Source organism: Anomaloglossus baeobatrachus, chromosome 2, assembly GCF_048569485.1.
Source record: "Anomaloglossus baeobatrachus isolate aAnoBae1 chromosome 2, aAnoBae1.hap1, whole genome shotgun sequence".
Classification (NCBI taxonomy): domain Eukaryota; kingdom Metazoa; phylum Chordata; class Amphibia; order Anura; family Aromobatidae; genus Anomaloglossus; species Anomaloglossus baeobatrachus.
The window spans coordinates 288,556,093-288,580,726 of NC_134354.1; the positions used below are offsets into that span (position 1 = coordinate 288,556,093).

The 24,634-nt window shown below is 46.2% G+C and overlaps 1 protein-coding gene across 3 annotated transcripts in view; it reads right to left on the reverse strand.

Moving 5' to 3' along the window:
- Positions 1 to 24,634, reverse strand: part of CUEDC1 (CUE domain containing 1) — a 217,816-nt gene that overhangs the window by 109,247 nt on the left and 83,935 nt on the right. For all 3 annotated transcript variants that reach the window (XM_075335838.1, XM_075335836.1, XM_075335837.1), the window contains 2 exons: positions 19,008 to 19,495; positions 15,882 to 16,009 (listed from right to left, as the gene is read on the reverse strand). In XM_075335838.1, coding sequence (XP_075191953.1) covers positions 15,882 to 16,009; positions 19,008 to 19,289 — 410 coding nt within the window. In that variant the 5' untranslated portion in view covers positions 19,290 to 19,495. The remainder of the gene's footprint in view (positions 1 to 15,881; positions 16,010 to 19,007; positions 19,496 to 24,634) is intronic.

Consider the following 24,634-nt stretch of genomic DNA (forward strand, 5'->3'; position numbering starts at 1 on the left):
CCCATATAAAAATCATGCCAGATAGGTACAGTGTAACCTAACAATGAAAAATCCTATTTATTTATTTATTTGCAGTGAGGCAGCATTGTGCACTTTAGGCGTGACCTATGCCATAAACAAAAGTGAATCTTTTATCAAATCGTAAGTTGAGCTGTAAACACCTAGTATGATCTTTGTATGGGCTGTATACACCTGGTATGATTCTGTATGAGCTGTATACACCTGGTATGATTTCTGTATAGGCTGTATACACCTGGTATGATTTTTCTATGGGCGACATTCCCTATAATGAATGTTTGTGCAGGGTGATCGGCATTTTGTGGGTGACAGATTTCCTTTTAATAGTAAAAATGTCACTATACGAAGAAATATTTTGCTCTTCCATCAGGTGATTGACAGCTTGTTGAGGTAGAGTGATAATCAGCAGCAGGGAAAAGCACCTTAAAGAGTGACTTATATAGTTATAGAAATTATTTTATAGGTTTTAGGGTAATTTTTTTTTAGCAGATCTGAGGGGAACCAGGTCCCCAGCCCCCCACCAATTGCTCCAAAGATCTATTAGAAAAGTGCAGGAGAGCAGACAGAGCAGCGCGGATTCAGTAGAAAGTCAGAGTCCTGTCTCCTGAGCCATGCACTTCACCTATGGGGGTCTTAGCAGATTGGTGCAGTAATGTGTCCTAAGAATTAATATACCTTTTTGATGCCGCTTCTTTTGAGAATCCTAGAGCATGGTGCATGCTGGCATACTCGAAAGAAGTGTTATCATGAAGCAGAGGCTGCAGTCACTGCCACAGCTTCTGCCCCTCCCTGAAAGGAAACGTCATCAGTGACGCTTGTTTCAGGGGCTGGGCTAGTCTCCATGCACTGTGCGATGTGCATAATGAACCCACGCGCTCTATTGCTGAATCAGATCAGCAATATCGAGCTGACACCAATGTCACAATACCTGGCGTGCAGAGACCAGTGACGTCACCTGTTCTTAGTACGCCGGATATTCTGACACTGCTCTGGTGCCAGCTCATTACTGCTGATTGGAGCCGGCATCAGAGCGTGTGCTTCCATTGTGCACATCGGACAGAGCACATCATGAAGGGACAAGTCCAGCCCCTGAAATGAGCATCACTGATGGTGCTTCATTTCAGGGATGGGTCAGAAGCTGCAGCAGTGACTGCAGCATCAGCCCCCTGATGACATCTTGTTTGAGTATCCCAGCATGCACAGTGCATTGGGATTCTCAAACTAAGAGTCATCAAAAAGGAAGTAGGGGAAAAAAGAGAGAATAACAATTAGATAGTGTAGTTAGGGAAGGATAGGAAATTATTAATGCAAGTATATTAAAAAAAAAAATTACATTTTGGCACTAAATAGATAGGGATTTAGATTTGCCTTCAGACCAAACCTTTAACTAAATGTTTACTAGTGCTGTTACCAGCAACTAATCAGTACTGTGGTACCTGTATGGTCCATAGTTTGATGATAGCTGGTAACAACAATTTCAATCATCTCCTTACCATTGTTAAGGTATACAAGTTTATATGATAGGGGCTAACCTGATACTGAAAGTGATCGCTTTATAACGTTGGTGATGTGTCATGTATTGACGGTTGTGCTCAGGCTGTGTTTTTGTACTGACCATTGTTCTGGTGATGCAGTCATGTACTAACAGTGGTTCTTGGGCTGTATTTCTGTACTGATGATCGTTCTGGAGATGTAGGCATGTACTGACTGTGGTTCTGGTGATGTATTCATGTACTGATGGTTGTTCTTGTAGTTATACTTGATGATTATATGTTCATTCTGCCGGGCTGATAATACAGCCATCTAAGTTAGGCCACATTTCTCAGCTTTACAAGTGTTTAACTAATGCCTCCATACATATATACCGTTGTCTGATCATTCGGCCAGCAGCTATCTTGCCAAATTCTCCATTATGCTGGGATCACATCAGCATATGGCATCCTATGCGAGAGTATCGGGATGCAATCTGCTAATGTCCCTGGGCTCATGCTCTGCTGAAATCGTGTGATCTGATCACAGCTTTGGAGGAGAGGGAGAGAATGCTGTTTCAGTCTCCTACCGTGTTTTTCCAAAAATAAGACCTCCCCCAAAAATAAGCCCTAGCAGGGATTTTCAGCATTTTCGGAGAAAGGCTTAAATATAAGCCCTCCCCCGAAAATAAGCCCTAGTCGCGGATCAATAATGAAGTGTCCCTGCAGCTAAAAGAGTTACAGATACTGCAGGACACTTCATTATACACAGCGGCACCCGGCAATTACACTCACCCGACACTGAGCAGTAGGACCTGCAGTGATCACACACCCACACTCATCAGCTCTCAGACACACACACACACACACACAATCAGATCTCACACACACACACCAGATCTGACACACAAACATCGGATCGCACACACATCGGATCGCATACACACTCACCTCATCCAGCGACACCGATCTCTTCTCGCCGGCAGAATCCTGAGAGGCAGTGCAGTGGAGCGCAAGGAACTGGACCTGCGGCCGGACACGTGACATGCTCTCATTCCCTGCTGCCGTAAGTGCTGGATGTGATGTGATGTGATGTGTGTGTGTGTGATCTGCTGTGTGTGTCTGCAATCAGCTGTGTGTGTCTGCGATCGGCTGTGTTTTTCTGCGATCGGCTGTGTATGTCTGCGTTCGGCTGTGTGTGCCTGTGATCGGATGTGTGTATCTGTGATCGGCTGTGTGTATCTGTGATCGGCTGTGTGTGCCTGCGATCTGCTGTGTGATCTGCTGTGTATATCTGCGATCTGCTGTGTGTTTGTGCCTGCGATTGGCTGTGTGTATCTGTGATCGGCTGTGTGAATCTGTGATCAGCTGTGTGTGCCTGCGATCTGCTGTGTATATCTGCGATCTGCTGTGTGTGTGTGTGTGTGTGTGTGTGTGTGTGTGTGTGTGTGATCTGCTGTGTGTGTGTGTGTGATCTGCTGTGTGTGTGATCTGCTGTGTGTGTCTGCGATCTGCTGTGTGTGTCAGCTAGCAGCAGGGGAGGACGGCGTCCAGCAACCACCGGAGATCACAGGGGGACCTGGGAACCATGCAGACGTCCTGGTCTGGTGAGTATGTCTCCTGGGAAGTGGGGGGGGTCTGCTTTTTTGGGGGGTAAATTTACCCCCAACCGTGTTTCTCCAAGAATAAGACCTCCTCCAAAAATAAGCCCTAGTGCTTTTTTGAGGGGCAAAAAAAATATAAGACAGTGTTTTATTTTTGGAAAAACACGGTACATTGTCAGCTGATGCATATATCGCACTGCACTTGGATGTCTGATGTTTCACTCGCACTCATAGACTTGTATGGGTGCGAGAGATCTGAGACTCACAGACAATCACAGCATGCTGAGTATTTTTCCCCTCAGTCCGATTACGGCTGAGGAAAATCTCGCAGATCTGAGCTGCAGCATTGTCTTACATGGGGCCGAGTGTAATGCAAGATGTTCTCCCATTGCACTTGTGCGAGTCATACGCCAGTGTGAACGTACCTTTTTACAGGTTTGCTCACTTTACCAAGCACTCCTTTGTTACCTATAAGAAAGCCGCTGCCAAACATCTCTGGAGGCTTATCATTTAAAGAATATAAGGATCTTCAGTCCTAAATCTGACATGCTGAATCCTTATCTCCCCAGACATCATCAGTCAGAGGCAGCCATACACATTAAACTATGGGCCGAATCTGTTGATCTTGGCGGATTCTGACACCTTTAGGGTGCATGCCCATGATCAGTATTTTCAGCGTTTTGGGCGCAGCATGCTTTAGCTGCGTCCAAAAGGCTGCGTTGTACAGTACAAGCATAGTGGATTGGATTTCTAGAAAACCCGCGCCCACTGTGCTTGTTTTTTCCGCAGAAAACACTGACCTGCGGAGTGTCTTTCCAGACTGCGGCATGTCAATTGTTTGCTGCGGAATCGCATGCGTCCTCCGTAGGGAGAACACAAGCGAGACCGCAGCGCACTGAACCCTGATCGTGGGCACAGTCATCTGCAGGTCTCCTTTGTTTTCCTGTCCTGCAGAGGAGACATGTGGCCCCGCTGGTCAGGACCCGCTGCGTTCTGAACACAGCGAGTCCTGATCGTGGGCACATACCCTTAAGGGTGCTTTACACGCTGCGACATCACTAACGATATATCGTCGGGGTCACGGTGTTTGTGACGCACATCCGGCGTCGTTAGCGACATCGCAGCGTGTAACACCTATGAGCGAGCTTAAATGATCGCAAAAGAGGCAAAAATCGTTGGTCTGTGACACGTCGTTCATTTACCAAAAATCGTTGTCTGGTCAGTAGCGAGGTTGTTTGTCGTTCCTGCGGCAGCACACATCGCTATGTGTGACACCACAGGAACGAGGAACAACCTCGTACCTGCGGCCGCCCGCAATGAGGAAGGAAGGAGGTGGGCGGGATGTTTGTCTCGCTCATCTCCACCCCTTCGCTTCTATTGGACGGCTGTCGTGTGACGTCGCTGTGATGCCGCAAGAACCGCCCCCTTAGAAGGGAGGCAGTTCGCTGGCCACAGCGACGTCGCAGGGAAGGTAAGTCCGTGTGATGGGTGTAAGCGATGTTGTGCGCCACGGGCAGCGATTTGCCCGTGACGCGCAACCGATGGGGGCGGGTATGCTCGCTAGCGAGATCGCAGCGTGTAAAGTGCCCTTTAGTCTGTGTATGGGAGGACTTTCCTACTATTTAAAGGGTAAGGGCACACGATATCTTCTAGCCATCAGCAAATGCCATGGGTTTTTCAGGCAGAAGACGCTTCAGGACACACCGGTGTCTTTTGTGCTAAAGCTCCTTTTTTGCTTCTTTTCTGACATCTTTTGGGGAACGTTTTTTAATTAAATTGTATTATATAAACCAGTGAGCGACTTACAAGCGGAAGTCGTCTGAGGAATGGTCGGGTCACTTCATTCAACCGCTTCATATTTTTGGAAACCTGAAGCAGTTAAAAGAAGCTCAAAAGACTGAACACATGATCAGCACATCATCTCTACACTGCAGGGCAGATAGCCAGGCGTTTTAGAGTCTATTTACCGCTTTTTCAGGCGCATAACGGTGCAGATCCACCTGAAATAGATGTTGTATGCACGTACTTTTAGTCTGACTTACCAGTAGGGGGCATTACAGCTTAAAGTGCCTAGGGCAGCATGAATACCAAATACGGCCCTGACTATTATCATGTCGCTACCTATAAGGGTTTGCTCACATCTACGTTTAAAACGGATAAGTGCAATATAAGGGGAAAAAAATCATATCGCACTCACATGACATGGAATACCTACCGGATTTCACTCGCCCAACTTTTCTGGATGAGAATGGGAACGAATTTTTATACACCAGTGTGAGAGATCCCTAATAGTACTAGTATTCCCATGCCACTACTGCTAATATTACTACATGATTTATGGTTATCAGCTCTCAGGACGGTGTGAACGGAGTAGAACAGCACAGCTCCTTTCACTGTGTAGTGCAGTGTAATCCAACGGCCATGCCGGTCCTACCAGGCAGCAGGCCCAGAGCACTAGTAGGCTTGCGTGGGCATCTGTTGTGATTAGTAGGCCTCTCAACACCGTGATGTTGTCACCCCGCACACATCATGATGTATTATGATTGTCAAAAAGTATCAACATGGCTATATATAAAATGTATTACCGGTAGCTATATCAGTAGTAGCCATACTCTTAAAATATACTGTTAAGCCTCCATCCACATTAGACAAATGTCATCTGAACCCAGCCTGAAATTTGACTGACAGTATAATGTGTATGGGGACGCCAGCTGTTTGTCAGGGGAGATCTAGTATATTGTCGTCTCGGATTCTTCTTTCACGTCGGTTGGTGGCATTCTCATACAGAACACAACAGCGGTCGGACGGGCACCCACTTCTGTGTTTGGGAGCGTCAGCCAAGATAGCTGTCGGCTGAACAATCAGCAAAAACTTTGTACGTCAGACAGCCTTTTAATGACTATGGGGTCTTCAGGCTTGTTAGCCCTGCGTGCAGTTATAAAGAGAATCTGCGTTAACGGAAGGTCACCAGTGTTCGGCTGTTCCATGATTTCAGCTGATCGGAATGTAGAGATTTAATTACAGAATAAATAGATTTTTTTTATCTCTACTGGCTAACACGGTACAAAGATATATTTTACTTGTAGAATAAATAGAGGCAGTTGTGGAGTTTTCCAGCAGGTGGCAGCATCTGTGCATACACTGTCTAGCTGATCTCCAAGGATATTTACCATGAAGCCCCAGCCATAACAGTCTGCTGTTCTGTTTATTGTGTTCCATGTTATGTGCTCAGTTCTCTGGCTCTCAGATTGGGACATAAGCAGGCTACATTAATAAACAGTAATGATATCATTTGCCTTACATGGACAGTTAACTTTACATGAAAAGGCCTTTCTGAGAATACATTTTTTATGTTGATATGCTTGTTATTTTCTAGCCCAAGCCAATTGAAATCAAAATATCATTTATGGATAACCTCTTTAATTCATTCTAGCTGACTTCTAATCTACTGGTATGAAAAAAAATGCATTTTATAACTTAAACTAAAAAAAAAAAGTTTAGGACTACTATTTTCTGGACACTAATAGGCCTCATTCATTGGGGCTGGCATTGTTGACGCAGGATTTGCTGGAGCCATTGGCACCTAATTAATTAAGAGGCGCATGCGATTAAGAGTGTCACACAAAGTACAGTACACCACAGCTTGTCAGGAATTAGACAGGGGGGCATTGTCCCAGTGCCGCTCAGTTTGCACAAGCTGGTCAAAACTGAAGAGAAAATGGCAATAGTAGCACAATATTGAAACTTTTCAAAGTGTTTTACGCCACATATCTGGCATAAACACTGATAATAGTAAAAGTATAAGGGCTGGCACTGTAAAACCAACTCCATGCTCATAAGGGACTATCGAACAATAGAAAATATGATACTGAAGAATATGACACTTGAGCGGCTTTGCAAAAAATGACATTTATTGATACACCAAAGACAAAGATGATGACAGATAATGTGCCCAACATTTAAATCTTAAAGGAAATCTGTCAGCAGATTTTGCTGTGCTGAAAACAGCATGCTGCAAGGATTAAAACAAGAGCATTCAGGCATGCCTGTCTTGTCAAGGTCCAACCTGTTGTTTATTTGCTTTATTTGTTTAATCAGCAGGACTTATCAATACTCAGACTACAATGTCAAGTGCACAGCAGCCTGGCACAATCCCTTGTCTGATTGACACATCACTGTCAATGTACAATCTTTATACAGTCTATGTCTAGTCTATGAGAGAGATGAGACCGCACACTCTGGATTATGCCAAAACGATTTCTTTATTGAAATAAACGGTGCAGGACCTTGTCCGTGTAGGAGCCTGCACATAGCTCCTCTCCTGCTTTTTACCCTGTCCGTGTAGGAGCCTGCACATAGCTCCTCTCCTGCTTTTTACCCTGTCCGTGTAGGAGCCTGCACATAGCTCCTCTCCTGCTTTTTACCCTGTCCGTGTAGGAGCCTGCACCTAGCTCCTCTTCTGCTTTTTACCCTGTCCGTGTAGGAGCCTGTACCTAGCTCCTCTCCTGCTTTTTACCCTGTCCGTGTAGGAGCCTGCACCTAGCTCCTCTTCTGCTTTTTACCCTGTCCGTGTAGGAGCCTGTACCTAGCTCCTCTCCTGCTTTTTACCCTGTCCGTGTAGGAGCCTGCACATAGCTCCTCTTCTGCTTTTTACCCTGTCCGTGTAGGAGCCTGCACCTAGCTCCTCTCCTGCTTTTTACCCTGTCCGTGTAGGAGCCTGCACACCTAGCTACTCTTCTGCTTTTTACCCTGTCCGTGTAGGAGCCTGCACCTAGCTCCTCTCCTGCTTTTTACCCTGTCCGTGTAGGAGCCTGCACCTAGCTCCTCTCCTGCTTTTTACCCTGTCCGTGTAGGAGCCTGCACCTAGCTCCTCTCCTGCTTTTTACCCTGTCAGTGTAGGAGCCTTCACCTAGCTCCTCTCCTGCTTTTTACCCTGTCCGTGTAGGAGCCTGCACCTAGCTCCTCTCCTGCTTTTTACCCTGTCCGTGTAGGAGCCTGCACCTAGCTCCTCTCCTGCTTTTTACCCTGTCCGTGTAGGAGCCTGCACCTAGCTCCTCTCCTGCTTTTTACCCTGTCCGTGTAGGAGCCTGCACCTAGTTACTCTCCTGCTTTTTACCCTGTCCGTGTAGGAGCCTGCAACTCGCTCCTCTCCTGCTTATAACCCTGTCCGTGTAGGAGTCTGCACCTAGCTCCTCTCCTGCTTTTTACCCTGTCCATGTAGGAGCCTGCACCTAGCTCCTCTCCTGCTTTTTACCCTGTCCGTGTAGGAGCCTCCTCTCCTGCTTTTTACCCTGTCCGTGTAGGAGCCTGCACCTAGCTCCTCTCCAGCTTTTTACCCTGTCCGTGTAGGAGCCTGCACCTAGCTCCTCTCCTGCTTTTTACCCTGTCCGTGTAGGAGCCTGCACCTAGCTCCTCTCCTGCTTTTTACCCTGTCCGTGTAGGAGCCTGCACCTAGCTCCTCTCCTGCTTTTTACCCTGTCCGTGTAGGAGCCTGCACCTAGCTCCTCTCCTGCTTTTTACCCTGTCCGTGTAGGAGCCTGCACCTAGCTCCTCTCCTGCTTTTTACCCTGTCCGTGTAGGAGCCTGCACCTAGCTCCTCTCCTGCTTTTTACCCTGTCCGTGTAGGAGCCTGCACCTAGCTCCTCTCCTGCTTTTTACCCTGTCCGTGTAGGAGCCTGCACCTAGCTCCTCTCCTGCTTTTTACCCTGTCCGTGTAGGAGCCTGCACCTAGCTCCTCTCCTGCTTTTTACCCTGTCCGTGTAGGAGCCTGCACCTAGCTCCTCTCCTGCTTTTTACCCTGTCCGTGTACGAGCCTGCACCTAGCTCCTCTCCTGCTTTTTACCCTGTCCGTGTAGGAGCCTGCACCTAGCTACTCTCCTGCTTTTTACCCTGTCCGTGTAGGAGCCTGCAACTCGCTCCTCTCCTGCTTATAACCCTGTCCGTGTAGGAGTCTGCACCTAGCTCCTCTCCTGCTTTTTACCCTGTCCATGTAGGAGCCTGCACCTAGCTCCTCTCCTGCTTTTTACCCTGTCCGTGTAGGAGCCTCCTCTCCTGCTTTTTACCCTGTCCGTGTAGGAGCCTGCACCTAGCTCCTCTCCAGCTTTTTACCCTGTCCGTGTAGGAGCCTGCACCTAGCTCCTCTCCTGCTTTTTACCCTGTCCGTGTAGGAGCCTGCACCTAGCTCCTCTCCTGCTTTTTACCCTGTCCGTGTAGGAGCCTGCACCTAGCTCCTCTCCTGCTTTTTACCCTGTCCGTGTAGGAGCCTGCACCTAGCTCCTCTCCTGCTTTTTACCCTGTCCGTGTAGGAGCCTGCACCTAGCTCCTCTCCTGCTTTTTACCCTGTCCGTGTAGGAGCCTGCACCTAGCTCCTCTCCTGCTTTTTACCCTGTCCGTGTAGGAGCCTGCACCTAGCTCCTCTCCTGCTTTTTACCCTGTCCGTGTACGAGCCTGCACCTAGCTCCTCTCCTGCTTTTTACCCTGTCCGTGTAGGAGCCTGCACCTAGCTACTCTCCTGCTTTTTACCCTGTCCGTGTAGGAGCCTGCACCTAGCTCCTCTCCTGCTTTTTACCCTGTCCGTGTAGGAGCCTCCTCTCCTGCTTTTTACCCTGTCCGTGTAGGAGCCTGCACCTAGCTCCTCTCCAGCTTTTTACCCTGTCCGTGTAGGAGCCTGCACCTAGCTCCTCTCCTGCTTTTTACCCTGTCCGTGTAGGAGCCTGCACCTAGCTCCTCTCCTGCTTTTTACCCTGTCCGTGTAGGAGCCTGCACCTAGCTCCTCTCCTGCTTTTTACCCTGTCCGTGTAGGAGCCTGCACCTAGCTCCTCTCCTGCTTTTTACCCTGTCCGTGTACGAGCCTGCACCTAGCTCCTCTCCTGCTTTTTACCCTGTCCGTGTAGGAGCCTGCACCTAGCTACTCTCCTGCTTTTTACCCTGTCCGTGTAGGAGCCTGCAACTCGCTCCTCTCCTGCTTATAACCCTGTCCGTGTAGGAGTCTGCACCTAGCTCCTCTCCTGCTTTTTACCCTGTCCATGTAGGAGCCTGCACCTAGCTCCTCTCCTGCTTTTTACCCTGTCCGTGTAGGAGCCTCCTCTCCTGCTTTTTACCCTGTCCGTGTAGGAGCCTGCACCTAGCTCCTCTCCAGCTTTTTACCCTGTCCGTGTAGGAGCCTGCACCTAGCTCCTCTCCTGCTTTTTACCCTGTCCGTGTAGGAGCCTGCACCTAGCTCCTCTCCTGCTTTTTACCCTGTCCGTGTAGGAGCCTGCACCTAGCTCCTCTCCTGCTTTTTACCCTGTCCGTGTAGGAGCCTGCACCTAGCTCCTCTCCTGCTTTTTACCCTGTCCGTGTAGGAGCCTGCACCTAGCTCCTCTCCTGCTTTTTACCCTGTCCGTGTAGGAGCCTGCACCTAGCTCCTCTCCTGCTTTTTACCCTGTCCGTGTAGGAGCCTGCACCTAGCTCCTCTCCTGCTTTTTACCCTGTCCGTGTACGAGCCTGCACCTAGCTCCTCTCCTGCTTTTTACCCTGTCCGTGTAGGAGCCTGCACCTAGCTACTCTCCTGCTTTTTACCCTGTCCGTGTAGGAGCCTGCACCTAGCTCCTCTCCTGCTTTTTACCCTGTCCGTGTAGGAGCCTCCTCTCCTGCTTTTTACCCTGTCCGTGTAGGAGCCTGCACCTAGCTCCTCTCCTGCTTTTTACCCTGTCCGTGTAGGAGCCTGCACCTAGCTCCTCTCCTGCTTTTTACCCTGTCCGTGTAGGAGCCTCCTCTCCTGCTTTTTACCCTGTCCGTGTAGGAGCCTGCACCTAGCTCCTCTCCTGTTTTTTACCCTGTCCGTGTAGGAGCCTGCACCTAGCTCCTCTCCTGCTTTTTACCCTGTCCGTGTAGGAGCCTCCTCTCCTGCTTTTTACCCTGTCCGTGTAGGAGCCTGCACCTAGCTCCTCTCCTGTTTTTTACCCTGTCCGTGTAGGAGCCTGCACCTAGCTCCTCTCCTGCTTTTTACCCTGTCCGTGTAGGAGCCTGCACCTAGCTCCTCTCCTGCTTTTTACCCTGTCCGTGTAGGAGCCTGCACCTAGCTCCTCTCCTGCTTTTTACCCTGTCCGTGTACGAGCCTGCACCTAGCTCCTCTCCTGCTTTTTACCCTGTCCGTGTAGGAGCCTGCACCTAGCTCCTCTCCTGCTTTTTACCCTGTCCGTGTAGGAGCCTGCACCTAGCTCCTCTCCTGCTTTTTACCCTGTCCGTGTAGGAGCCTCCTCTCCTGCTTTTTACCCTGTCCGTGTAGGAGCCTGCACCTAGCTCCTCTCCTGCTTTTTACCCTGTCCGTGTAGGAGCCTGCACCTAGCTCCTCTCCTGCTTTTTACCCTGTCCGTGTAGGAGCCTCCTCTCCTGCTTTTTACCCTGTCCGTGTAGGAGCCTGCACCTAGCTCCTCTCCTGTTTTTTACCCTGTCCGTGTAGGAGCCTGCACCTAGCTCCTCTCCTGCTTTTTACCCTGTCCGTGTAGGAGCCTGCACCTAGCTCCTCTCCTGCTTTTTACCCTGCACCGTTTATGTCAATAAAGAAGATCGTTTTGGCATAATTCGGAGTGTGCGGTCTCATCTCTCTCATGGACTGTATATGGAATTCTTAACCTGCACAGGCGTGCACCTCCGAGCTAGGATCATGAAGTGCCTAAGCTGATTTCCACGCCGGTGTGACACCCCGCATGGTAACGTTTCCGTGGTGCGGCACCCTTTCCTTCTTGTGTTTGCTGCCATGTACAATCTCTACTGAGAGCCTGGTGTGGGCAGGACAGCTCTCCTAAATGGCTAAATCTAAAAATTCTGAACAGCTGCACCCAGTAATCTAAGTGATACATTGTTGGATTCAGGATTAGAGATGCGTAAACATGAACAGTAAAGTTCGATGTTCGTGCCAAACACAGACTTTACGGAAAAAAAAAATCAGTGTTCAAGTTTGGATTTCGGGTGCTGTATGTATGCTAACCGCTTGCGCGAGCATCGCTATGCTTGGGTACACTTGGTGCTCAGCCCTGTGCGAGTGGCTTGTAGTGTTTGAATGGCGCTCGCTGTACAAAAAAAATCACCAACATCGGATGTAGTGTGTACAAACAAAAAATGAAAATCTCTGCCTCCTTCCCTCTAAGTGTTCTGTATATGGCTGCCTGTATGTGGGCAGAGAGCAAAAATGCTTATCAGTGGGATCTAATGGGGTTCAGGTCAAGTCCAGGTCCAGAACTGAACTTTATCTAAAGTCTGGCAGAACCCAAACTTCAATGGGTCAGCTCATCTCTATTCAGGGCTCTTTTACTACATTATGTTCCTGTTAGATGAGGTAGAAAAAAATGCTGAAAGATTCCCTTTTAATTGCCTTTTTCAAGGATATCGATACAGAATATGTACAAAGAAACATAAAATAAATGATCTCTTTAACATAAATGTTGTCATCCTAGTTTTAACCATTTCATACACTCCTGTCCTGTATGGGATTATATTATATTAGTTCAGCTTGCTTGTACATACTGAATTACCCAATAAAACCCCCATTGCACTACACTGATACTGTCCAATATTGGGACACAATACACTTTTGTAATTATTTTATATTGTTATTGTTGTTACATATGATCACCGCCATAATTATTTTTACTTATTATGGATATGTTTCTATTTAAAACAATGAGTTGAATGACAACATTTAAGTTAGAAAGATCATTTATTTATTTTAGGTTTCTACATATTCGATATAGATACCATTGAAAAAGGCAATTACGAGCCGAAATGTTGGGGGCATTATCTGTCATCCTTTATGCCGGTGTATCAATATATACGTACATTTTTGCAAAGCCACTCAAGTGTCATATTTTCCAGTGCTGAAGGCTGCCATATTTTCTATAAACACTGGTAAATCTGTGCCTCACATGAGACCAATCCCAGTTAGAAGTCAGTAGTATAACCCAACATCTGAAGTGCCTGCTAATAAGTAATGTAAGGTGACTCACAGGACTCACATGTCCTTCTGAGTACTTGCACCGCATGTGATGACTGTTCTTGGCATGGACAATCAATAACTATCAGATGTTCAGCCTTGTACACATCAGTTTGCTCTAGCTGGGTAAGGCTCTGTTCATACTCTCATTATGGGTTCCTTATGGGGACTCAGATTAAAGCACCACTCCAGAGGTGAAATAGAAAAAATAATGGAGTGGTGCTTTAATCTGACAGTTAACTCATTCACACTCTGGTACCTACTGTAATACACAGGGGTTGAATTTTTTTAATGAAACCCTATGAAAAAAATGCATTTTAGCTAAAAAAAAAAAAATACATATAAAAGCAATCTGTGAGCTGAGTTTTGCGATTTAATCTGAGAGCAGCAAAATGTAGGGACCCCACGTCCGGCAATGTCTCACTTACTGGGCTGTGTTATTATTTCAATAAAATCAGTGTTTTATCAGCAGCAGATTATCACCGGAGGGCTAGTTAGCACGTGCCATGTAATTGTCGCTCCCAGGGAAGGGGGTACTTGGTCCCGGGCGGTTGCAAATGGGAATGTCACTCTGGTGGCCGTTGCCCGGTCCCGTGCCCTGGGGCATCTTTTGTAAAAAGGGGGTATGTACAGTAGGGGTGAGAGTTAGTGTCCGTGACGCCACCTGCGGGTTGCAGTTAAAGGTGTAGAACCGCTGCTGCTGAATGTGGGTACTCCCAGAGCTGGTGGTGGTAGCAGCAATGATGTTAGGCCCTCCACAGGTAGGGCTGTGCCTGGGAGGTGTGAGGGGCAATAACAGAGACCAAACCAGGTTGTCTTGAACAGTCTCTACTCACTCAGACTCTTGGATTACTGGTTCAGGTCCCGTGGAGTATCAGTGCCAATGTAGTGACCCAGGTTGCTCTGTTCCCGGCACTCTCTGTTAGTTGGATCCCTGTAGCGTGGAGCCTTTGGGGCCCGACTGTCTCTTTTGGGGGTTACAGTCTCCTTCTCCGTACGGCGGGCAGTGCGGAAACTGTGGGGAGGTAAGTGTCCGAACCCCGATCCTAGTTTACTGGGGATGCCCCCGGTTTATTTGGTTCGGTGAAGTCCATGAAGGTGTCCTCACTGTGCAGGTGATTATCAAGCCGTGTAAAACTGGCGCCTGATCTAGGGCCCTGTGCCCCGTGCGTGCTCCAGTCTCAGCGGTATCTATCCGTACCTGTCCTGGCGACCTCTCTCCCGGCTCACTGTTGCACAGACCCAGCTGAGGCACGTCCGCACACCTCACTGTGTGCAACACTTCTCTCTCACTGACTCCTGACCCGTCCCACCAGGCTGGCTAATCCTAGGACTCGCTCCTACCTCTAGGCGGCCATCCCCTTTTGTGGTTAACCCTCTATGTCCGGTGTGTAGTGGAGAACTAGGATTTTCGTTATGCTTTGGTGGTATCGACACTGGTACTCCAGGTCCCAGGGGGTAGGTCCTGCATCCCCAAGAGGATGCAGTTCCTTGTTGTGCCCTGAGTGGGTCAGGAGCGCTACATACTCCTCCTGCTCTGTATAATTCCACCCCCAACACCGATTACCAGGTTTTGCCAATGTACAGTGTACACTTAAAGCTTCCAATCAGTGGTGTAGGCGGGGTTGTACACAGAGAACTAGTAGATCTACAACAGAGAAAACAGAGATTTTATCAAAATGACAGCAAACAGCTCAGTAAGTGACATCTCTGGAATCAGGGCCTCTGTCTCTACATCATGCAGCTCTCAGATTACATAGAAAAAAATCTGGCGGCAGATTTCTTTTAATTCATGAAAAAAAGGTACAAAGCTATGCATAAGCTTTAAAGGTGTAGTTTCATAACATATTCATTTCCTACCACAAGGTATTCCATAAATATTTAATAGATGCAGAATGGAGAAAATCACCTAAGCACAGCCATCTCTGTGGTCATTGTGATCAGGGCACCGGTAGGAAAAGGGTATCACGGAGTCCTGAATGTAAATTACTGTTAATTTGTCCCTTTAAAAGCACCACAGTTAAGATGGATTTAAGCACTGTAGATTTTGGAAGGAAGTTGAAAAGTTGTTGTTTCAGAAGAATGAGTCAAAATTTGCAACATGTGAATACTTGTTAACTTCAACTCTTGTAAGGAATATATAATGTCAGGGCATTCCAAAATCGAGAACAAGACGCAGCAATATATTAAATATAATTCTAAGGATTCAATGTCATATGTGGTAAGATAGCATTATAAAAGGGGTACTCTGAGGAAAGCAATTCTTCTGCTGTCCCTGCCCTCATAAACTATAAATATGAGATGCACAGTGCAGTTCTATTATCCTCACACCACCTGTAATTCAGTGACCCTGGAACTGCTCTTTGCTGCTCCTCTCTGTCCACGCACCCAACACAACCCCTGCTCTCAGACAGAAGTGTGGCCTGCTCCACGCTGTTAGTAATAGCTAGCCCCTGAAAATATCTGCTCTGTTCTGCCTGAGAGCAAGGAGTATGGCCATGCCCCCTGTTTTCGGACTGCAGGGAAGCAGCTATTAGCAGGGGGCTGACAGTTACTAACACCATGGAGCCGGCCACGCCCCCTAATGTGTGATGTAACGTTCCAGAAGGGAGGGGGATCAGCAAAAAGCAGCTCCAAGGTCACTGAAATACAGGCAGTGTGAGGATAGGCAACAGCATTGTGCATGTCATCTTTATAGGAAGGCTGGCAAAGTAGTATCTTTTTTTTATCTTCTCAAAGTACCCCTTTAACTCCAACTGTCAGCAGGGATACATTCATCGGGTTACTTTTGTTCGAAGATCATATACAGCAACCTACCGAGGTGGAGGAGTAGGTGGGGTTTGTGGATGAGGCCTATCCAACAAATGTACATCATAGGTAGGAGGAGAATACACAGGAGGAGGTTCCTCATCTGAACTGTCTGGTTCTAGAGTCCTTTCCAGAATCTAAAAAAATCAAACAAAAACAGATGAAAGCCTAAAAGATGGCCTAGTGCAATTGAATTGACTACATAAGGAATACTTGTACCAAAGGAAATACTTATACAATAAGTTGCAGGATTTATTGTTTAGGATTTGAATTCAGAAATGGAAAAACATGGTGAACTTAGTCTGATTGGGTAATATAATGGATTCATGAAAGATTACATTTTCAGCAAATGAAGAAAGATATATAAATTGAAACGTATACCTTATGTAGATAAATCAAAAAGGAAAGTAATATCTTGAGGAAATTGAGGGAATTTTGAAACTGGGGTCACGATACAAGAAAAGCAAATTAAAGGGGTTGTTCAAGACCTTAACCTTTAATAACCTATCCATGTGTCATCAATGTCTGATTGGTAAAGTTGTGACAATGTCTTATCAATGGGGGTGTGATAATGTCTGATCAATGGGGATGTGACCATTTCTAATCGATGGGGATGTGACACCAGGCACCCCCGCCTATTAGCTGTTCCCAATGAGAGCTGTATCAACGCTCCATGGACAGAATAGTGGCCGCTGCCAGGTACTGCACATCCGCCTCCTATTGATTTGAATAGGGAGCAGATACTGTATGCAACACCAGGTGCAGGCACTATACAGTTGACAGATCTGTGCTGTGCAGCTCCGCAACTGAGTAGTTACGGCAAGCACTAGCAACGGGAACAGCTGAAATGCTGGTTGGGCCGGGTGTCGCACCCCCATCGATCAGCCTATAATAACTTATCCTAACTATAGGTCATCAATGTTAACGTACAGTACAAACCCTATAAGCAAGTCACAGGATCTTCGAGCTAGTTTCATATCTTGGCATTACAATTATGAGTACTGGTTAAAAAAAAATGACAAAACTAAGAAAGACATTTTTATAATCTCTTTTCTAAATCGATAGAGCAGTGTATAAATAGGATAAGTCATCAATATCAGATCAGTGGAGGTCCAACATGGGAGTATGTAGACATTATATAGAGGGGAAAAGCACAACTTCATTCATGGGTTATTGGCCTTGCCAAGAACTGCAGCTCAGGTCCAATTCAATTGAATACTGAAAGCTCCTTAGCATAATCATTAATATCAAAGCAGTGAACATCTCCTTTCATGAATATCTCTAGCTAGTGTATATAGAGTGGGTCCGGAAAGTATTCAGACCTCTTTAAAATTTTCACTCTATGTTTCATTGCAGCCACTTGGTAAATTCAAAAAAGTTCATTTTTTCTCATTAATGTACACTCTGCACCTCATCTTGTCAGAAAAAAACAGAAATGTAGACATTTTTGCAAATGTATTAAACAAGAAAAACTGAAATATCACATGGTCATAAGTATTCAGACCCTTTGCTCAGACACTCATATTTAAGTTACATGCTGTCCATTTCCTTGTGATCCTCATTGAGATGGTTTTATTTGTTCATTGGAGTCCAGTTGTGTTTAATTAAACTGATAGGACTTGATTTGGAAAGGCACACACCTGTTTATATAAGACCTCACAGCTCACAGTGCACATCCGATCAAATAAGAATCATGAGGACAAAGAAACTGCCCAAGGAGCTCAGTGACAAAATTGTCTCAAGGCACAGAACTGGCCAAGGTTACAAAAGAATTTCTGTACTACTCAAGGTTCCTAAGAGCACAGCGGCCTTCATAATCCTTAAATGGAAGACATTTGGGACCACCAGAACTCTTCCTAGACCTTGTCGTCCAGCCAAACTGAGCAATCTCAGGAGAGGAGCCTTGGTGAGAGAGGTACACAAGAACCCCAAGATCACTTTGACTGAGCTCCAGAGATGTAGTAGGGAGATGGGAGAAAGTTCCACAAAGTCAACTGCACTGCAGCCGTCCACCAGTCGGGCCTTTATGGTAGAGTGGCCCAACGGAAACCTCTCCTTAGTGCAAGACATAGGAAGGCCTGCATAGAGTTTGCAAAAAACACATGAAGGACTCCCAGACTATGAGAAATAAAATTCTCTGGTCTGATGAGATGAAGATAGAACTTTTTGGTGATAAATCTAAGTGGTATGTGTGGAGAAAACCAGGCACTGCTCATCACCTGCCCAATACAATCCCAATAGTGAAACATGGCGGTGGCAGCATCATGCTATGGGGGTGTTTTTCAGCTGCAGGGTCAGGACGACTGGTTGCAATTGAAGGAATGATGAATGCGGCCAAGTACAGAGGTATCCTGGAAGAAAACCTCTTCCAGAGTGCTCTGGACCTCAGATTTGGTCAAAGTTTCACCTTCTAACAAGACAATAACCCTAAGCACACAGCTAAAATAACAAAGGAGTGGCCTCAGGACAACTCTGTGACCATTCTTGACTAGCCCAGCCAGAGCTCTGATCTAAACCCAATTTAGCAACTCTGGAGAGACCTGAAAATGGCTGTCCACCAACGTTCAACATACAACCTGACGGAACTGGAGAGGATCTGCAAGGAAGAATGGCAGAGGATCCCCAAATGCAGGTGTGAAAAACTTGACGCATCATTCCCAGGAAGACTCATGGCTGTACTAGCTCAAAAGGGAGCATCTACTCAATACTGAGCAAAGGGTCTGAATACTTATGACCATGTAATATTTCAGTTTTTCTTGTTTAATAAATAGCAAAAAATTCTAAATTTCTGGGGTTTTTTCTGTGTAGATGGGTGCAGAGTGTACATTGGTGAGTAAAAAAAATGAACTTTTTTGAATTTACCAAATGACTGCAATAAAACAAAGAGTGCAAATTTTAAAGGGGTCTGAATACTTTCCGTACCCATTGTATGCTGTATGAATAGACAATAATAACAAAGCAATACACTAAGAATAGGCCATCAGCATCTAAGCCCCTAATAACTCCTTAAAACACACTTCATTTATGTGATTGTGCCCTTTTGTGTAACAACATACTAAAAGCAACACACAAAAGGTGCACCCTGGCAGACTGTACAATAGAAGTTCTAAAAGAAAATTGAAAATAGAAGGTAACCTCTGGCGGAATGCTGTCATCGGAGTCGGAGCTGTCATCATATCCACCGTCATCCAAATTCATCTGTAATAGTTGGTCGATAGTGGCATCCACTGCTCCATTGTTAGCCCTCAATACACACTCAATGATGTCATATTCCATGTTAGGAAACATAGTCTTAAAATCCTCCATAGCCTGGTTAAATTCCAATCTGCGCACTGGTCGGCTGTTGTTAAGTTCCTGAGTAGAAGAGCTTCCCCTTGCGCTCCCATTGCTGTTGCTTCTACGGAACAGACTTGTCATTTTTGATAACTTTTTTTGAAAAATGTTTAGAACTTATAGATGCTCAATCACGGAAGACAAATTGTGAGCGTGGCACATGGTTTCCTGTCAAGAGGTTATATTTGCCTCTTTGATGCTACCCTGACATGGGTATTTCCAAATCATAAGCAACCCTTCTTGACCCTTGCACAGTTGGATCTGTTTATGAGCTGTCCTAAAACTGGTGTCTGTGGATACAAAATTTCTATGATTAAAAGAGAACATGATACAATATCATGCATTAAAGATATGGCCATGCCATAAGATGCCAAATAACAATGCTACACTGAGACTGAATGAAATTATATGTCTACATATTAGTGAGTGGCTCTCCACCAGCTTATAAAACCTTACAGATTAATCTCTTGAAGAAGTAAATTCCGATACAATCATTAAGAGGTATCCGCTTACAATGTGCAACCAAGGTGGCTTCAGGTATCATTACATAGTTACATAGGTTGAAAAAAGACCTAGGTCCATCTAGTTCAACCTTCCTCCACCAATTATACATTTTGTCTCTAAATCATTTATAACAGACAATAAGGCAAGAAAATACCATAAAGAATTGTCAAATCAAATTGTACTCTTCACTGGAGACAGAACCCAGCATTCAGTGCTTCTAAGGTTAGAGGGGTCTTTTTTTTTTAACTTTTAGCAAATATGCCAAAAGAATCCTACAAACCTATGCACAGGAGGTATGCCACTGTATGCTACAGGTATGGATAAATCCATCATACACATGTTCCTTAATTGTTAATAATACCCCTCACACATAAAAAAGAGCAAAGTCGTAGTATACACAATTAATAATAATTTTCACTAATTGTGTTTGCTCTATTCTACCCGTTATTCTTTGCATTCATTCTTCTTAGTGCATCGCTCGTCCTTTCTTACATCATATATTCCCACCAAGTTTTCTCTCAGACTCAGACAACAGATGGGATCAGTTAAACATAAATAATTGCCTGTCTACTTCCAGCAGTGTGTTCCACATAACCATGCTGCGTCTGATAAGTGCTGGCATAGATTATCAGTATCTTTGGCAAATAATACCCGGAATTTCTTTTTAGAACACAAAAAACATCTGACTGCTATAAATAGAAATTAATAATGTAATTCAGCAAGTTCCCAAAAGTCAATATTCGACATTATAATATATTATAATATACACAGTGGGTTGAAATAAGTATTGAATATATCCCCAATTTTTTAAGTAAATATATTTCTAAAGTCGCTATTGATATGAATTTCTCACCAGATGTCAGTAACAACCCATCCCCAATCCACTGAAGCTAACGGCAAGAGGTGGGTGGGATTATGGCGTGGGGAGCAGTAAATTGTCATTTTCTTTAATAGCGGGTTGATCTCAGCTGACGGCTTCCTGCAGCTATTAAAGAAAATGAATATTCACTTCTCCCCACATCCATAGCCCCGGGCATAGTGAGCAGTGAATATTAATTTTGGATAAGCCGGCAGCTGACGTCGGTATGAATGGCCCGCATGGCAGCAACTTCATGCGCTGCCCCGATTGCACGCCGAAGTCAGTTGCTGGCATTAAAAGAGGATACTGTGCACCCGGGGGGAGGAGGGGAGGAGAGTATAATTGTTTATTTTCTTTTAATGTGCGCGGTATAACGGGAGGCATATACAACAGGTTGGGCCCATGAGGGGGAACATATATACCAGGATTAGGGATATATACCAGGAAGGGAATAATATATACCAGGATGCAGGACATATGATACAGGAAGGGAATCACATATACCAGGATGGAGGACATATGCTCCAGGATGGTGCACAGATATACCAGGATGAGGGACACATTTACAAGGAGGGAGAACATACATATATATACATATATATATATATATATATATATATATATACTAAGATGGTGGACATATATACAGGGATTAGGGACATATATACCAAGATGGGGGACATATACACCAGGACGGAGGACATACACACCAGGACGGAGGACATACAGAATATATCTGGAAGGGACCCAGGTTGGGGGACATTAGTACAGAATTGGGGGATATTACTACCATAACATAACAGGGGGAATGTGACTCATGTGCGTCTTATAGTCTGAAAATATACGGCACTTTCACAGCACCAAAGGGCATGTCAGACTTATCTTTCCATTGCATGCCTTCAAAGAGGATGTACTAAGTTTATCTCATGTCTGTGTATGTGAACAACTGAACACGTGTTTAAGTCTACCAAACACACCCATATTTCACTTTCTGGTTGCAGCAGCTCTAAAACAAAAAGCCTCACAACGAAGGCCAACTAACCGCAGTGTTACAAAGAGAATAACAAGAGCAAACAGATGCAGGCAGGCTTTCAGCATGCCTTCTCAGTCATCTTGAGCTCAGGTTGCCGGGCAACAAAGGAGCAACTGGTGCAATAAACACAATGACAGATTTCAGTAGAAAATAGCAGGCATACCTACATAAAATAGATTCATGGTCTAAAGCAGCGTGTAACACTAGACATTTCTCTGATGCATATGAAGTGTCCATTAATTGTTAAAAAATAAGGTTGTTCCTCTTTTTTTCATGATCGCTTGGTAAGGATACACAGCACCATTCTTTCAGGACATAATAAAACCTACACAAGCAAAGAACTGTCTTGTCACTAAGAGGACAGATATGCAAATAGCCTCTTCAGAAGGAAGAGGACTCGATCTCTTATGCCACATATAAGATGTAGAGATCCTAAAAGGTAATCCCGATCCTTTAACGAGCATTGCCACATGACTTAGGATAAGAAGCCTAACCAGAAACTCCATTTTTAGACACATGTTTCAGGGTTTTGCCACTCCTCGGTGCAAAATAAGAGATCTGGCTTGGTGACAGACCTCTGACTGGAGTTTAAAGGGAACCTGTCCCCAGATTTGTCCCTTATAAGCTGTGGCCACCACCAGTAGGCTCTTGTATACAGCATTTTGGAATGCTGTATATAACAGCCCAGGCTGCTCTCAGCAGTGAAGATCAAAGTGCAACTGTACAGGACTACAATGTCGACTGAGAAGGAGAATGGCGATAGAAGCAGAAAGGAAGTGCAGGACCCGCAAGCAGCGACGCCCACTAGAAAGGACCGTGCCCTAGGTGAGTATAATAAAGGTCTTTTTGAAGTTATACACAGCGGTCTGGAATGCTATATATATAAGAGCCTACTGGTGGTGGCCTAAGCTTGTAGGGGCAAAATCTGGTGACAGGTTCCCTTTAAGGGGGAACGTTTCTCCTTGTGGAGAATGACATGCATAATATGCCAATGTCAGGAGGCTTATAAGGCATGCAATGCACTTCTGCACAATTAACTAAACAAATAGCCAGAAGATAGGGCAGAAGAGAGGATGGAAAGAAAAGTAGAACCATTAACTTCAACTCACATTACAAATAACAAAGACTATTAGGCTATGTGCGCACGTTACGTTTCTTTCCATGCGTTTTGAACTGTAGCGTTACTGCATGCGTTCAGCTTCCCCAGCAAAGTCTATGAGAAAGCTGAAAAATCAATGCATACGCTGCGTTTGTAAACGCAGCGTTTTGGATGCCCAAAATCGCTGCGGAAAAAAAAGCAGCATGTCACTTCTTTTGTGCGTTGTAGCTGCGTTCTCCACCAATTGAAATCAATTATGTGGGTCACAACACAACCAAAATGCACTTGGACTGCATTTTTGTTGCGTTCCGCATGCTTTAAATGCAAGTCTTTTCAGTCTCTCTCTGTCAATGTCGGTCAATCTCTGTCTGTGGATGTCGGTGAATCTCCCTCTGTCGGTCGGTCGGTCGGTCTCTTTCTCTGTCAGTTGGTCGCTCTGTCTGTCTCTCTCTCTGTCGGTCGGTCTCTCTCTGTCTGTCCCTCTCTCTGTCCGTCAGTCATGCTCTCCCCCTCTCTCATACTCACCGATCCCCGATCACCAGCGCGGCGCTGCATGGCATTCACACTGCTCCGGCGGCTTTTCCTTTTTTGAAAATGCCGGCCGCTCATTATTCAATCTCATATTCCCTGCTTTCCCCGCCCACCGGCGCCTATGATTGGTTGCAGTGAGACAGCTGTCACTCAGCAGGGGGCGTGTCTGACTGCAACCAATCACAGCTGCAGTAAAATAAATAAATAATTTTAAAAAAATGCCGTGCGGTCCCCCACAATTTTGATAACAGCCAAGATAAAGCCACATGGCTGAAGGCTGGTATTCCCAGGATGGGAGCGCCACGTTATGGGGAGCCCCCCAGCCTAACAATATCAGCCAGCAGCCGCCCGGAATTGCCGCACCCATGAGATGCGACAGTCCCGTGACTCTACCCGGCTCATCCCGAATTGCCCTGGTGCGGTGGCAATCGGGGTAATAAGGAGTTAATGGCAGCCCATAGCTGCCACTAGGTCCTAGGTTAATCACGACAGGCGTCTCCCCGAGATACCTTCCATAATTAACCTGTAAGTGAAAGTAAATAAACACATACACCTGAAAAAATTCTTTATTTGTAATAAAAGACAAAAAAAAACACCCTCGTTCACCACTTTATTAAGCCCCGAAAACCCCTCTAGGTCCGACGTAATCCACGGAGGTCCTGCGTCGCTTCCAGCTCTGCTACATGAAGCTGACAGGAGCGGCAGTAGTACACCGCCGCCCCTGTGAGCTCCATGCAGCAACTGAAGTGAATCGAGCTGTCAGCGGGGACGTCACTGAGGTAATGCCGGTATGTGTGCGGGGATGTCGGCGGTAATGTCGGGATGTGTGCGGGGATGTCGGCGGTAATGTCGGGGTGTGTGCGGGGATGTCGGGGTGTGTGCGGGGATGTCGGGATGTGTGCGGGGATGTCGGCGGTAATGTCGGGATGTGTGCGGGGATGTCGGCGGTAATGTCGGGGTGTGTGCGGGGATGTGTGCGGGGATGTCGGCGGTAATGTCGGGATGTGTGAGGGGATGTCAGCGGTAATGTCGGGGCGTGTGCGGGGATGTTGGCGGTAATGTCGGGATGTGTGCGGGGATGTCGGGATGTGTGCGGGGATGTAGGTGGTAATATCGGGGTGTGTGCGGTGATGTCGGCGGTAATGTCGGGATGTGTGCTGTGATGTCGGCGGTAATGTCGGGATGTGTACAGGGATGTCAGCGGTAATGTCGGGGTGTGTGCGGGGATGTCAGCGGTAATGTCGAGGTGTGTGCGGGGATGTCGGGATGTGTGCGGGGATGTCGGCGGTAATGTCGGGATGTGTGCGGGGATGTCAGCGGTAATGTCGGGGTGTGTGCTGGGATGTCGGCGGTAATATCGGGGTGTGTGCGGGGATGTCAGCGGTAATGTCGGGGTGTGTACG